The following is a 17,288-nucleotide window of genomic DNA, read 5'->3' on the forward strand; positions in this document are numbered from 1 at the left end:
TACTTAAAAAAAATTTGTTTTCAGGGTTGATCAAAAAGATAAAGAATTAGAAAAAATAGTAAAGTATCAGATAAAAATGAAATAAAGACAGACATCCTCAAAATTCAATAACTGGGAAAGTAAAAACATAAAAGAAAGAAAAGGCAAGAAGAAAAAAATAGCAGTGAACAGAAACATGAAAAAAATCATATATATGAAGCCCCTGGTGTTTTTATTCTTATGATAACTTGGGGATTTGACCTTGGCAATTTTTCTTTTGCTCATTTTAATGTAAAATTAGTTTTCTTAAAACTTTACAGTAATCATCCTGGTAGTATTACTAATGGTGCAATTCTGAGACTACTGTGCTTTTGAGATTTAAAAAATGAGTAGTTAGGGGATATTTTCATTCTATCATGCCTGTGTCTTTGAGAACCAGGCTTCTCAGTGTGGAAGTAGATAGAGATGTTATTAGAGAAAAGGTTAACAACAGATCTATAGTCTTGAACTTGCATTTTAAACATGAAGTCATGAGGTATTTTATCTATCTGAAAATTAAGCAAAGGACATTCAAGCTGTTCACCCAAGAAGAAATGCAAACTGAAGTTCATGTAAAAAAATAACTTAACCTGAATAGTTATAACGAGAATGCTAACTTAAAAAAGGTATCCTTCTTTATCAATCAGATTGGGTATTATTAATTAACACATTTTTGCTCAAAGCTGAAGAAGATGTAGAGGAATGCATGTTCTCAAACACCTCCCCCCACCAAAAATCAAGCTGTCCATCAACAGCAGAATGGCTAAATGACATCTATACTAGAGAATATAATGCAGCCATGAGAAAGAACAATGTCTTATTCCTTTGAAGATTTTGGCTATTTTTTAGATAGCCAAAGTTGCTGGAAATTTGACTATTAGGTATGCAGACATTACTGGTGATTATTTCTATACTAACAATATAATTGTAGATCTCAACTATGTTTACTGAGATGTAATAGTTTTCTACTCACTGATAATGTTCTTATATTCCTAAATAAACATATGCATACATTCACACATACACACAGAAACTACAGACTTAATTAAGACATAGCCTAAAATGAAATAACACATGTCAGAACAAGAAGTATGGTATGGGGGCGCCTGGGGGCTTAGTCAGTTAAGCGGCTGCCTTCGGCTCAGGTCATGATCCTGGGGTCCTGGGATCGAGCCCCACGTCCGGCTCCCTGCTCGGCGGAGAGCCTGCTTCTCCCTCTCCCTCCTTGTGCTCTCTATCCCTCTGTCAAATAAATAAATAAAATCTTAAACAAAAAAAAAAGAAGTACGGTATGATCCCATTAAATTTAAAAGAGAAGAGAAGAGGAGAGGGCACCTGCCTGGCTCAGTCAGTGGAGCACGTGACTTTTGATTGCGGGGTTGTGAGTGCAAGTCCCCTGTTGGGTGTAGAAATTACTTAAAAATAAAATCTTAAAATAAAAAAAAAAGAGAGAGAGAGAGAAGAGAGAGAAGGGATAAAACAAAGGAAAGAGACAGATAGAAAGATAAGCCTGGACCCGGAAAGATGCATTATCAGATTGCTAATAGTAATTATCCCCAGGAGCAAAATAAAACTATATTCTTTCTCTTTTTGAAACAATGAGGATATACTCATTTTTTCTTGCTTGAGTAGCCAGAGGATAGCAATATAACAGAAAAAAAAATAGTCAGAAGATGGACTTAGTTTGGAAAAGAAGATAAATTAATTAGATCTTGGATGTGAGCTGTTTATAGAGAATCAAGGTAAAGGTCACTAAGAGAGTATATGAAGAGTTAAAAGAGAATAAGGTTAAGAGAGGTATTAGAAGAAACGAAGGTTAAGAGAAGGTTAAGAATGAAAGAAAACCCAACATTAAATGTGTAAGGAGACTCAACTGAAAATGGTATACTTGTAATAGTATGTCATGAAAACCAAAGAAAGTATATAATTTTGTAGAACACTAAATTGTATTCTTTGTATTTAACTTTACTAAATACTAGTTACATTACATGAAATAAAAATTATGAAATTACATAAACTAAAGAAGCAAATATGGACATAATCAAAGGAAATTTCCTTCTTGCTTTACAGCTGGTGGGACTTGAGGGCCAGTGTGGACATCCCACCTTTTTGTATCCTATTTCTTACTAAAATAAGTATGAAGTTAAATCTACAGAAAGGGAATAAAGGACATTTGAACTTTTGCCTACATGAGGAAAAATGTATGTAAACAATCCATTTGATTGCAACCATTTTAATAATAGGTTTTATCAACAGTACATTATGCTTTAAACACTTAACGAATGAAGAAAGGAAACTCACTAAGCTCTGTGATAAGTTTAAGATTCTGCTGCCGGATATTTTCAAACTCTTGCTGTTTTTTCCGCATGTGCTCTTCAGTTACTGCACAGCGATCACATAATCCTGCTCTTAACCTAGGAAACAAAAATAAAATATTTTTAGAATAGAACTTAAATGTTCTCACCAGAAAATAAGTATGTGAGATCATGGCTGTGTTAATTAGTGGAAATTCTTTCACTGTGTATATGTTTACCAAATCACCATGATGTACACTTTTACAATTTTGTCAATTATACCTCCATAAAGCTGAAATTCAATTTTTTTAACTACTAAAAAATATTTCTTTATATTTGAACTCCCAAGACTTTTATGCTTTATGAAGCTCTAAAGAACTGACTTGGCAAGTATAGAGAAAATTAACTATTTTAATGATGTATTATATCTTTAACATATTCTTGAATAGGTTGAAATCATGCCACAACATCGCTTTCTACAACAGATTACAATTCTGAGTGGAATTCTCTAAATTCTGCCAATTTTAAACTCTATCCAAGGGAATTTATTTACTGAAGAAACTGACCTTGTTCTAATTTATTATAGCCAAAATATGAACTCCAGTCCAGTACCAAGGGGCTGAATTTTATCTTAAGCAAGCTTGCATCTGTATTGCTCAGCATAGCATATAACACATAATGAGTGTTCAACTTTTTTAGCTGAATGAATACTAAAGGTCAAAGAAAACAAAGTAAAAAAAAAAAGGTACTTCATACTTTGTTCTTTTCAGCATTAAAAAACCCCCAATGTTAAAAAAATTCAATGTACTATTATGCAAAAAAAAGTTTTAAAAAATAGCTTTCACTGACTATTTGTGAGTGCTGAAGGGAAGAGGGAAATACATAGATTGCATCCAGGGGATGGGGAGCGGTAAAGAGAAAGGTGTACCTTAAAATGTTAATAATAGTTATGTTGTAGGTACCAGTATTATAGGAGATTTTTTTTCTTAGCGTTTTTCTTTTTCAAAATTTCTCTAATTTTATTATTTATCAGGAAAAAATATAGTTAAAAAGGAGTCATATACCCCACATTAGGAATTTGGGAAATGTATAATCTGAGGTAATAATTTTAACTTGTCAGTAAGATACTAAGTATTTAAGTGTCTATGGAAGTCATAGCATGGTAGTATAAGCCATGAATTTTATAAGCTAAGGAGATAAAAAATTAAAACTGTACAACTAAAACAAAAAGAACCTAGAGATTTTCATATGCAAGTAAAACTCATATCAACAATGTTGATATGGATGTAAAAAATAAAGATTAGAGATCATAGATAGGATGCTTTAATAAAATCAGAATTCCTAGAATGAAGAAATAAAGAATTGGACATCACAGTTTAATTAGAGTATATTCCAAACACAGGAATTAGAACAGTCAAGATCTTTGAAACCATTTTGTATGATAAATATCTAAGTAAAGATGACATTGAGTGAACATTTGTATTAACTTTTGCTCCTTCCCAAGATCCTACAAAACTATAGCAAAGATGTATGTATATTTTTAAAAACACAAACCCGTCAGGACAGGCCTAATGGGAGAGAAAACAAACAAAAACCTTAAAGCAAGGTTTGGGTGGACAAAATTGAAACTCCCCTGAGAATGCTGAATCCTGAGCCAATGACGGGAAAGGTCTAGAATTGTGTTGTCCAATAAGGTAAGCAGAGCCACATATGGCTATTTCAATTTAAATAAACTAAAATTAAAATCGAGGTCAGTTATGCTTAAGTACTCAACAGCCACATGTCTAGATGCTACTGTATTAGACAGTGCAGATATAAAACATTTCCATTATCAGAGGAAATCCTATCAGACAGCACTGACCTAGAGCCAACCTGATATATACTGCAGAATTCGAGGTGGTTAAAAAATTGGTACTCAGAGTGATTTAAAGTATTTCAAGAAATCATCATACCAACATATTTTCTCCTATATTCTGAGCACTCAAGTGATCACCCCTTCCATTCCCAGCAGAATACTGGAAGTTTAGTCTCTAGAAGGTCTAAAACAGAACCAGACACTGGTTTGGGAGACCTGAGGTACAGGTAAGGGTAGGAGTACAATAATGAAATGAATGTCTATGCATGCCAAATTCTCAGAACCTAGTCTAAGCCCTCATCATCTATTTGGCTTCCAGAACTTTGGTAGCCAACCCTATTACACATTCCCAGAAGCAGAATGAAGGAGCCTCCTCTAGGAAATCAGGTCTGAAGATACTGACATTAGAGAATTATCAGTGAAACAGACTAGGCAGATGACCCTGCAGTGAAACTCATAGCCCACAATTCCACTCAGAGCTTTTATCTACCTCTCTTAAATATAAAGAGATAATCAAGATCAACAGACAGATGAGAAAAGCTTATAAAGTAAAAGAGACTAAAGCAAACAAGACACTTAAAAAAAAGAGGGGTACCTGGTGGCTCAGTCAGTTACACATCTGACTCTTGATGTAGGCTCAGGTTGTGGTCTCAGGGTCGTGAGACTGACCCCCGCACTGAGCTCTGCATTGGGCTCCCAGCTCAGCAGTGAGTCTGCTGGAGACTCCCTCTCCCTCTCCCCCCAACTCGCACTCGTGCATGCACACTCTCTCTCTTCCGTAAATAAATAAATCTTTAAAAATAAAAAAAAAGAGGGACACCTGGGTGGCTCAGTCGGTTAAGCATCTGCCTTCGGCTCAGGTCATGATCCCAGGGTCCTGGGATCAAGTCCCGCATCAGGCTCCCTGCTCTGCAGGGAGCCTACTTCTCTCTCTGCCTCTGCCTCTCTCTCTGTCTCTCATGAATAAATAAATAAAATCTTAAAAAAAAAAAAAAAGAAATATAAGCTACATAGGGAGAAGAAAAAAAGCCACACCACCATCATCAAACTGTAAAGAATACTCTCAGGAGAAATAAATAAGATACCAAACTATGAAATGAAAACAGGATTGCCATAAAACGAAATATTCTGAGAACAACACCAAAAAATCTTAGAAATTCAAAGTATAGCCGCAGGAAAAAAACCCACTCAACAGAAGGTGAGAAAATAAAGTTGAGAAAATCTCCCCAAAAAAGCAAAGAGAAAATAGAAAAGATAAGAAAACTAGAGCATTATCCTAGAATGTTTATCATATCAATAATAAGAGTTCTAGAAAAAGCAAGTTTTGGGGCGGGGCTGGGCAGAAAAGGAGGAACAAAAAAGACATGATGAACATAGAAAGCAAAATGGTGTAAATCCAACCGTATGAATAATTACATTATTAACTGATAAACCCTCCAATCAAAAGGCAGAAACTGTCTATGATTCAACTTTATGCTGTCTACAATAGACATACATTTTTTTTGAGATTTATTTATTTATTTTAGAGAGAGAGAGATGGTGTGAGCAACTGGAGTGGGGGTGGGGCGGCAGAGGGAGAGGGAAAGAGAGAATCTCCAGCAAACTCCCCTTTGAGGGCAGAGCCCCATGTTCTCACCACCCTGAGATCATGACCTGAGCTGAAATCAAGAGTCAGAGGCCTAACAACTGAGCCACCCAGGCGCCCTACAACAGACATAATTTTTAAAAAATTTCTTATAAATTTATTACATAATATTATTATAATAATTATTATCAATAATAATAATATAAGAAACATAGATCTCTGTGGGGTGTATCACAACATCAGGGTTAGGAGGCCTCAGGACTGGAGCAGAGGTGAAATCCCCTGGTTGCAACTCCATACAAAAGGAGGGATGAAGCGGAACTGACCCTGTAAAGTTAAAAACCCAAATTGAACAGAACCAAAAACCCACAGGTGAGTGTGAGACCGAGTGTGTACGTGGCAGTCTGTTACAGTGACTGCTGCTGTGTGTGTGACCCGGTCTGTTGGTGAAGGGGTTACTGGGTGTGACTCCGCCCAGGGAATGGGGCCAGTGGGCCAGGGCAGGGCAGGCGGGCACAGACCGGCATACCAGGCCCCTGGGCTGTGAAAACTTCAGTTTTCTGGGTTTTTTTTTTTTTAATTATTTTTTGTTTTTTAATTTAAAAAAGATAGAAATACAAACAGAAACTTGTGAGTGATATGGATGGAACTTAGTGCAGACTCCAAACTTTAGGTTTAAAAACGTCCAGGGCCCCCCACCCCACAGGTCATTGCTGAGTGTGAGGAGTCACAGTAAGGGGGGCTGGGGTGTCCTCTAGGGTCTTTGCCTCTCCCCAGGACTTGCGGTGGCCTGACTCTAGGGGTCCTCTATGAACCCCCCAGAAGCCCAAATTTGGGGAGGGGCATACTTCAGATTCCAAGATACAAATAGGTTGAAGACAAAAGGATGGAAAAAAACATATACCATGCAAACAAAAGCCAAAAAAAGCTGGAGCATCTATGTTAATTAATATCAGACAAAACAGACTGTAAGAAAGTGCTACTAGCACAGTGAATTTTATAATAAAAGGGTCAATTCATTACAAAAATAAAACAATTATAAACATATGCATCTAACATTAGAGCCCCAAAATATACACAGAGCAAAAACCGAGAACTAAAGGAAAAAACAAATTCAAAAATAAAGGTTGTAGACTTCCACTCTCAGTAATGGATAGATCAAGTGAGATGGGAAATCCACATAGATATAGCAGGCCTGAACAAACGAACAACCACCCAGACCTAACTGACATCTACAGAACACGCCATCAACAACTGCAGAATGCATATTCAGGACCATTTCCTAGGTCACAAAACAAGTCTCGATTAGTTTAAAAGCACTGAAATCATACAAAGCATGCTCTTCCACCACAATGGAATTAAATTAGAAATCAACAACAGAAGGAAATTTGGAAAATCCACAAATCTGTGAATCTTAAACAACATACTCCTAAATAAACAATGAGTTAAAGAAGAATCACAAGGGAAAGTATAAAAATAGGCCATAGCATACATGCATATATAAAGCAACGGTCAATGAGTTCTTGAATACTAAATATGTGATTATCAAAATAACTTTAATAGTAGGGTTGGAAAATAAAATAGAACATGGGGAAAAAAAATAAGTAACAGAAATCAGAGAAAAGATTATAAAGAATCAGTTTATGACCGAGAAGTGCTCCAGAAGGAGAGAACATAAAAAAATGGAGAGGAAATAACAGAAAGAAATTGCCAGACCTTACGAGATACCAGCTTTCAGGTTAACAGGCTGAGTGTCCAACACATTGAAGAAAACACACACACACCTCCCTCACAAAATTTCAGAATGATAAAAAGGTCTTAAATTCTAGGAAGGAAAAAAAACCTATTACATATAAAGGAATAACATTAGAATGATATCAGTTTTATCAACATTGGATGCTAAGAGATAACGAGAAAATGTCTTCAGTTTGGAGGAAATCTATTTTGAACCTAGAATTTTATATCCATTCAAAATATCATTTAAATCAACAGTAAAATAACATTTTTAGACATGCAAGGACTCTGAAAATTTACTTCCTGTGTACTTTTCAGCAGTTATTTGAGGGTGAGCTATAACAAAATGAACATGAAAAACCAATAAAAGGGAAAAATAGGCCCACATTTTATCAACCATGTTCACTGGTATATGTTCAAGGTCTAAAATAGTGCCTGGCACAAAGCAGGTGCCCCATAATTATTTGCTAACTAACATGAGTTGAAAGAAATAATGGAATTAATGTAGGGATCCAGAGAAGAGAAATTCCAGAATGACAGCTGTAGTATAACCTACAAAGTAAATGGTCCAAATTAGTAGAGAAAGTTTGTTTCTCAGCCCAAGAAGCATGCCTTCAAGAAAAAGAAAGATTATAAGCAATAAATAGAATAACTAACACATTACCCAATATTAATGACGTAGTAAGGAAAACATGTTTCTTATCTCAATATGAAAAAAGTAATTAGAACTTCTAGGAAAAGCACAGCAAACTCATATAAATATGTCCGTATCAGAACATAATTATGGGCTGATGTGAGTGGCTAATTTGAGCAGCTGATTTGAAACAGAGTAGAAAAGAATCTATGTGGCCCTGACATTAGAAACAGTCTCCTTGAGTGGCACGGAGGTCATGACATCGGATCTGTAGAGAAGGAAATGTTATCCTGGCTCAGCAGAGAGTATTTACAGAGTCAATAAATAAACACAGTTTACCATTTTTCAGCTTCTATAATTAACTTATAAACCAAATACAAAAGACTGAGATCAGGTAACAGAAAACAATGTAACCATTGTCAAGCTTGTCAATATTTACATGTAAAGGTTCAGCTGAACACAGTGGGAAGTAGGAGAGAGGAAGCATGATGGAGGGAAGGGTTAAAGTATCAATACCCTCCTGTAATGTAATGGTGAGTTCAGGGTGACTGTTCAGACATTTTCCTAAAATATATTCCTATAAAGACATACTTTTACATAAGTGTATATATTAAGGTTTGAAGGTAAAATAGAAGAACTAAAATAATAACTATTCAAAATATGCAAGGGATAAATAGTATCCTCATTTTCATAGTAAGAAGTAAACAAATGTCGTCTCAAATTGATAAATCAAGTATTAAAGTAAAAACACATCATTGATGGGGCACATGGGTGACTCAGTCGATTAAGTGTCTGAATTTGGCTCAGGTCATGACCTTGGGGTCCTGGGATCGAGCCCTGCATCAGGTTCCCTGCTCAGCGGAGTCTGCTTGTCCCTCTCCTTCTGTCCCCCTCCCCTGCTCATGCGTGCTCTCTCTCTCAAATAAATAAATAAAATCTTAAAAAAAAAAAGCAAATACCTCATTTAGAACTTTGGAAAACTAAGAACTGGGACTGACGGGTGGGAAAGAGAAACAAAAAAACTTTTTTATAGTAACTATACCACCTTATAATGTACATGCATTACTTGAATAAAAATTCAAAAGGGGGGAACATAAAATAAGCTAGATAGTATATTCCTTTTATCACAGCATTTTAATTTAACAGTATTATATTCTAGTAAACTTTGCATGACATCTTTTTGAGAATTAAGGTACTAAAAAGGATTATACTTTCTTGTCTTTCTGCTATAATACATATGTTTTCAGATTCTCAAGCATTTCTAAAGCTAACAGTAAAGTCTATTTATGCCTTTAAAATTCCAAAGGAGGGGCGCCTGGGTGGCTCAGTTGTTAAGCGTCTGCCTTCGGCTCAGGTCATGATCCCAGAGTCCTGGGATCGAGCCCCGCATCGGGCTCCCTGCTCAGCAGGAAGCCTGCTTCTCCCTCTCCCACTCCCCCTGCTTGTGCTCCCTCTCTCGCTCTCTGTCAAATAAATAAATAAATAAATAAATCTTTAAAAAAAAAAGGTAAAATTCCAAAGGAAATAAGCCTCTGTAAACTATTCCAAAACCAAGACACTATTAAACTGTTATAAGTGGCAACTCAATTTTAACTATTTGCTTAAAGTACCTGACATTTCGTATTTACGTTCCTCTTTTAAGATTTGCTCTAATTAATAGCTTAGGACCCATGTAATAAACATTCAAATAGTTGACCCGACTGCGGTAAATAATTTAGACACAGAATTACTAAGCCATAAAGACCGAAGAGAACATGACATTGAAAAGTCACTGAAAGGGTGCCTGGCTGGCTCAGTCAGTAGAGCATGTGACTCTTGATCTCAGCGTTGTGAGTTCAAGCCCCACATTGGGTGTAGAGGTTACTTAGAAAATAAATAAAAATTAAAATAAAAAACAGAAAAAGAAAAGTCACTGAAAAACACTGAAGGAGGTAAATGGCATCGAACAATTCTAATGAATTATTTCAATGTCATTCTACTAGTCAGTTTGTCAGTAAAAACTGAATACTATTTTTTCTTTTTTTTAAGATTTTATTTATTTTTTGACAAAGAGACAGCAGGAGAGGGAACACAAGCAGGGGGAGTGGGAGAGGGAGAAGCAGGCTTCCCGCTGAGCAGGGAGCCCGATGTGGGACTCGATCCCAGGACGCTGGGATCATGACCTTAGCTGAAGGCAGACGCTTAACGACTGAGCCACCCAGGTGCCCAACACTATTGTTTCTAAGAAATCAAATCTAATACATTAAAATGTCATGCGTATCATCAAAAACAATCCCTTGGAACCCCTAGTTTCCAAGTTCAAAAATGCCACTGATACAGACAGTTATAAAGTGAAACAATATTCCCTAGCTTGTTTATTACTTCTAGTTTTCTCCAGTTAACTGCCACTCTTGATAACAATATCTGTGGAAAAGAGTCAACTCTTGATTGCTTCCAGATCCTAGTTTAAATTTAAATGGATGTGAGAAAAAATGCTAGCTCCTATTTCCATCAGCAAGGTTCCACTGCTTTCCTCTTGCCTATTTTCCACTGATGCGATCAGAGAAAGAAACAGCCTCAATTTCACAGGAGAATGAATGCAATTTCAGTCGCTATATACAGGTAACAGGGAAAGAAGAGTAATTCTAGTTGTAAGTTCAGAAAACAACACACATTGTGAGTTAATTCCAGTTTGTTCATAGGGATGAAGAAGTAAAACCTTTCATTTTGCAACTGGAAAACTTACCAGATTAACAAGTATGCTCAATTGTTTGCTATACCCCAAAAAGATTTCCTCACATTTATTCATTTTCATTCAAAAGGGTTTACTGAACACCTTCAATGAGTACTGTACGTGCTGAAACACAACAGTGGCCAAGATAGTATCTTTTCTTTTAAAGAGTTTACAATGTATTAGAAAAAGAGAGGCAATAAAAAAGTAATTATGGCAAAATATGATTCACATCATGACAGTGGAAATACGGGGTACTATGAAAGTAAACCCAGTCTAAAAAGTCAGAGAAGGTCTCCTGAAGAATATATTTAAATTCAAACCTATGAGTAGGACAAAAAGAAGACATTTAGTCCAGTATTTGAAAATAGTTGCACAACCATAAATCCTTTGATTATGAGTACAAATTTTCCTTTTCAGTGACAGATGAAATATGAGTTTCCTATGACTGCCAAAAATGCTTTTAAAAATATTAAAATCTATTAGACAATCATGGTTTAACTGCTTCGTTCAGATTTTTTTTAATGCATTCTATCTACTTCTCCACACAGTGACTATTTCTTAGATTTAGTGAAATACTTTGTTTCCTTTAAGGAAAGTCTGTTATAATAATAGCAGTAGTAGAACATAAAGCAGCCACATAAAATTATAACTTTTTATTATCTAATTTACCTTTACAGAGTAATTCCTCTCATCTAAACATCTCAAGATGTTTTCACGTTAGCATAAAAATAAAAATTGTTTCATTCTATGAAGTGTAAGCAGCAAGTCTCAGAATTACTATTTAGAAATTTTAACAAAACACACTTTGCTTTTTAAGGGTCTTAGCAAAACATTAATTTTTATAGATTTTTAAAGCTTCCTCTAGATATCATTCTCATACAATATAAAACTAAAATGAAATTTTAAATAAGGCAGAACTTTACCAAATGTTATCTACTTACACATTTAAAGGCAGAACATAGTAGCAATTTAAAAGAGAAATAACAAAAAACAAAACTTCCCAAAAAAGCCTAACTAGAAAATGGACAATGCTGGGGAGTTAATATTTCAGAGTATCTGTTTCGGTAACTTTAGGTCAAGTACAAATACTTTGAGATGATCAGTCATTTACATAACATTTACAAAATTAAGACAACATACAGACAAGGCTTCAGGGAAACAGAAACTGGGGGGTTTGTAAGCTCAAATTTAACCTAATTATCCATTAACTGTGATCTAGGGAAGGTTTTTTAAATCTTTGCCAGTCAGTTTCCTCACATGTAAAATGGTTTTACCACCTACCTCACAGCATTAGTGTGAAGATTGGGTGTTAGATGTCTGGGTACAAAGGAGCCCTCAATACATATCAATCGCTGGAGAGTTAAAGCCTGAGAAAGATGTGCTCTCTCTCCACCATTCCTCCCAAATGCTCCACTACATATCCAGAGAAAACAAGGAAATGCCTCACCGTACCAAGAGAAGAGTAGCTGATGATTTCCTTTTTGATCCTGCACTGGGGAAGAGTAAGAGGGACAAATGCCTTTCTAGCTTCCTGATACCTCGGCTAGAGAGAGACTGGGTCTGGCTATGACACACAGTGCAGACTGGAGTGCAAGTGGCTGGAATCACAGTCACCAGTTAGGAGGGATACTGTAAGTTTTTAAAAATCCCTATGATGTACTTTTACTTGTATTAATCTCATTTAATCTTCAAAGTAGCCCTTATGTCATGTCATATATTCTTGGCTTTTCTTCCACCCGTAATAATTTTTCTTTCACAATTTATTTTTTGCTGGCTGGGTCCTTATTCTTCATTAAACTTTAATTAGTATATCCAAGGATTCAGCCCTAACACCTCTTCCAATACCCTTTAAGATGTCCTTAGATCTCTTATCCAGTCTCTAGGTTTTAGGTTTTTTATTTTTATTTTTTTTATTTTTTTATTTAAAAAAAAATTTTTTTTTTAAAGATTTTATTTATTTATTTGACAGAGAGAGAGAGAGAGAACAAGTAGGCAGAGAGGCAGGCAGAGGCAGAGGGAGAAGCAGGCTCCCCGCTGAGCAGGGAGCCCGATGTGGGGCTCGATCCCAGGACCCTGGGATCATGACCTGAGCCGAAGGCAGCGGCTTAACCGACTGAGCCACCCAGGTGCCCCTATTTTTATTTTTTTTAAAGATTTTATTTATTTATTTGACAGAGAGAGAGAGAGAGAGAGAGAGAGAGACAGCGAGAGAGGGAACACAAGCAGGGGGAGTGGGAGAGGGAGAAGCAGGCCTCCTGCCAAGCAGGGAGACCGATGCGGGGCTCTATCCCAGGACCCAGGGATCATGACCCAGGTCAAAGGCAGACGCCCAATGACTAAGCCACCCAGGTGCCCCTATGTTTTAAATGCCATTCATATGCAGATGATGACCTTCAAATTCTTTTCTCTAGCTCTAATCTCTCTAGTTTCAGACCCACATATACAACTATCTACTTGACATCTCCATGTGGATATAACAGATGCTGTCAATACCTGCTCATATCCCTTTGTAATTTCCCTGCTTAAACCCTCCCAATTGCTTCCCATTGCAATTAAAATCCAAACTTTTAGCCTATGATCCTACATAATCTAGTTACTCCCACCTTTCCAATCTCTCCTATAATTCATCCTCCTATTCATTAAGTTAGAACCACAGTGGACTTCCTATTCTTCAAATATTTCAAAACTTATTTCTACCTAAAACTTTTGCATTTGTCTGTTCTCTTTTTATCTCCAGTTCTTCAAGTGACTAGCTCTTATCTGTATCATTCAGGTCTTGGTTCAAATGGCACCTCCTCAGAAAGGCCATCCCTGACACCCATCCCTTCACTTCCCAATCAATGTCTGTGGTCACTTACTTACATCATTCAATTGTATTTCTTCATAGCACTTACAATCTGAAATCATCTTATTTATATGACTCACTCCAAACCTTTGAAAATTAAATATCAGCTCATACTAGGGATAGTATTATCCCTAGCACCTAAAAGCAATACCTAGATCGTAGTAAGGACTCAAATATTTATGAATCTGAATTAAGGGCACAGTATAAGCTCGAAATTCAAATGTACAGCTATGATTCCTAAGCATATGGAGCTTTATTCCACAATAGGCTGCCTATTCCAGTAAATGTGCATCCTCTGGGACAGCAGTTGTGGAAGACAAGTATACAACTGTAGTTTGCACAGGTGCAGAGTAGATTATTCCACCACTAAAGTACAGTGGCAAACTCAAACCACCAGCCCTTCTGTAAATAATAACAAAAAGAAAACTGTTAACTGTAAATGCAAGAAACATTATTTGTTATAGGTAATTCAAGGTCTTAAATAGCACTTACAGTTCAGATGGGTATATAGCAAATCCTGTAAGTCTTTTCTAAATCTAGGGTGTTAATCTCATAGAAGTGAGAAATAAAGTATGTAAGTAGAAGTAAAGTAAGTGATAGGCATTATCTTAGAAATATTCATAAAGAAGAATCCCTAGACTGCCTGCAAATAGAGAAATATGCAGGGGAAAAAGGCAGAAATATGAAGACAAATAGGGAATTGTGAAGCAGTTTCCACCTACTTAGATGTAAAAATGGAATTCAGGCATCAAATGAATTAGAACATTAATTCTAATTAATTAGAGCTATTCTTAAGCTCGTCCTGTATCAAACACCAGATAAAGAAATATTATTTAAAGGGTAAATTGATGAGATTGCTGTAATTAATAAAAAACAAATTTGTAAGTGTATATCCTTAATTTCATAAAGTATTTATCCAAAGTTGACATCAGGTTGGGAAAGGGCACTTTTAGTCCCAGAACTGTTTATAAACTAAAACCAATGTTCTATGAAGGGGAGAAATCACCTCTTACTCAAGAATACCCAAGAACCAGACTCACCGATCTTCTAAAACTTTAATGGTTTCATGGAGGACTTTCTGTTGCTCTCTCAGCTGTTGATTTTTGGTGAAGAATTCCTCTAGTCTCTGTGCGTCTCTAAAAGTCAAGAAATAAGTTTTTAAAAAAATCTTAATAGGATAATCATCACAACAGGATAATTCTACTATAAGAACCGCAAAGTATGGTCTCAACCATAACATGTATTTCTTGTATTAAAATAAATAACTTCAAAGGTATAGTTTAAATATCTTGTTAATCACAGTTCAAATTATACTACAATTTGTTCTGTAGTATTTTATGTACTATGAAGGTATTGTTCTAAGTACCAGGCATTCATTATACGATGCTGGAACACAGAGGAAGGAGTGGATTCTGATGCCATTATTGACTCAATGTTGTCAAAAAAGCTATTAAAATGTACATTGTTTTTTATTATTTTGTCTACATTTGTTAATGTAAGTAACAGATACCTCCACTCATCTCTATTCCAACTAGGGGAGATTTATACTTTCTATCTTATTAATTTCTGTATTGCCTAAACTTATTTGATATTACTTTTAAGCCAGAGCTAATAGTGGAGTGGAAGCACATGAACCCTATATCCTAACACCTAGGTTTGAATCTCAGCTCTCAGTTATCAGCTGTGTGACCTAGTGCAAGTCACCTAACTCTTTGTGCCGCAAAAAATGTGGATACATTAATACCTTTCTAATAAGACATTTGCAAGGACTAAACACTAATGTATGTATAGCATGCAGAACAGTACAAGCACTTAGTAAGTTCTATTTAAGTGCTTATCATCGTGATTTTATAGTCAAGAAAAAACAAAGACATCTAAAATTTTCTTCTAGTAGATTACCTGATTACTTTCCAAGGTAGTGTCATATTCTACCCCTCCATCATATTTTTAAAAATCACATTATTATATAAAGTATGCATATAATTTAATTCTAAGAAAACCCATTAGAAATTTGACTGGGATTTTCTCTATGGTCTTGAAGATGAAAAAGATAATACTGTGATTGAAACATCTTCCCCAGTCCCCTCAAGGGTCTAAAATATCAAATGACAAACTAGTCCACTACAAAAAGTAGATGTCAAAACGATTGTGTCAAAATGGCTAGAATGTAATATCACTGGCAGCAAAACAGTTAAACAACCAAGTAAAAATGTCAGATACCCAAAATAGAGGGTACTTTGTACATACTGGTGGAATAATTGATATTGAATGAAAAATGAAAAATCAATACATCTAAGAGTAACAGCCTACTGCATATAGTTCTGTAGTGTATGTAGATATTTGAAATTTTGGAAATAATATAGTGATAGCTGAAACTCATTAATTTGGCTGTTTCTCACTTAATTAAAGAAAAGATTGTCTAATACTTCTAGAAATATATTTAATTCAGAGGCAGTACCAAGCTTTCATTGATCCCACTTTGCAAACAAATATAACCAAATTAAGAACTTATCTAAATTTGGGGGAAAAATTGAACACATTTTCTAAATTAACAGATTGTTAGCTGCCAGCACCCATTTGAATTTATTATTTAATCTAACTAATCTGTATCATAAAAATATAACAATCAAATATTACATTCCAGATCATATATTGAAGAATTACACACACACAAACACACACACACACACACACACACTCTCTCTCTCTCTCTCTCTCTAAAGGAATGAAAAGTTCATAGCAAAATGTTTTTTCTTAAATTATGAACAAAAGAGGGCGCCTGGGTGGCTCAGTTGGTTAAGCGACTGCCTTCGGCTCAGGTCATGATCCTGGAGTCCCTGGATCGAGTCCCGCATCGGGCTCCCTGCTCGGCAGGGAGCCTGCTTCTCCCTATGACCCTCACCCCTCTCATGTGCTCTCTCTCTCTCATTCTCTCTGTCTCAAATAAATAAATAAATAAAATTAAAAAAAAAAAATTATGAACAAAAGAGAAAACTTTGTAATAGTAATGTTATGTCTGATTATCCTACATCTACATATTCTATTCCTGTCTATTTAGAATGATTCAGAACATAATAGAATTTGTTTTAAAACCAAATAGACTGATGGCCTAAGTTCAAATTAAAACTAACCTTAATTACTTAACAAAATATTCATGTCAACTCAGTGGTAAACATAACGGGGTTCTACTAATTACAGGAATAATTTAACAAATTCCTTAAGAAAGCAAAATGATGAATTCTAAGTGATACAAAAAACAGTCATGCACTTTCAAAAAAATTAAAGTGAAATATATTGTAAGATAGCTCTAGTCATCCAAAGGAAGTTAGTTACTACTATACAAATAACCAACCTCAGGTGCCTGGGTGGTTCAGTCAGTTAACGGTCTGCCTTTGGCTCAGGTCATGATCCCAGGGTCTTGGGACCGAGTCCCGCAGTGGACTTCTTGCTCAGTGGGGAGTCTGCTTCTCCCTCTCCCCAACCACCCCCCACCTCATTCTCTCTCTCTCTTAAATAAATAAAATCTTTAAATAACAAAACAAAACAAAAACAAATAACCAATCTCACCTATCTAAAATAAGCTCAATGTATCCATCCCATAGGCAGCATT

At 35.7% G+C, this 17,288-nt stretch overlaps 1 protein-coding gene across 7 annotated transcripts in view; it reads right to left on the bottom strand.

Annotated features, from left to right (window-relative positions):
- RBBP8 (RB binding protein 8, endonuclease) overlaps positions 1-17,288 on the bottom strand; it is a 106,050-nt gene that overhangs the window by 47,128 nt on the left and 41,634 nt on the right. For all 7 annotated transcript variants that reach the window (XM_078060520.1, XM_078060514.1, XM_078060515.1 and 4 more), the window contains 2 exons: positions 14,719-14,814; positions 2,320-2,432 (listed from right to left, as the gene is read on the bottom strand). In XM_078060520.1, the coding sequence (XP_077916646.1) occupies positions 2,320-2,432; positions 14,719-14,814 (209 nt within the window). The remainder of the gene's footprint in view (positions 1-2,319; positions 2,433-14,718; positions 14,815-17,288) is intronic.

This window comes from Halichoerus grypus, chromosome 13, assembly GCF_964656455.1.
Source record: "Halichoerus grypus chromosome 13, mHalGry1.hap1.1, whole genome shotgun sequence".
In the NCBI taxonomy this organism is placed as follows: Eukaryota; Metazoa; Chordata; class Mammalia; order Carnivora; family Phocidae; genus Halichoerus; species Halichoerus grypus.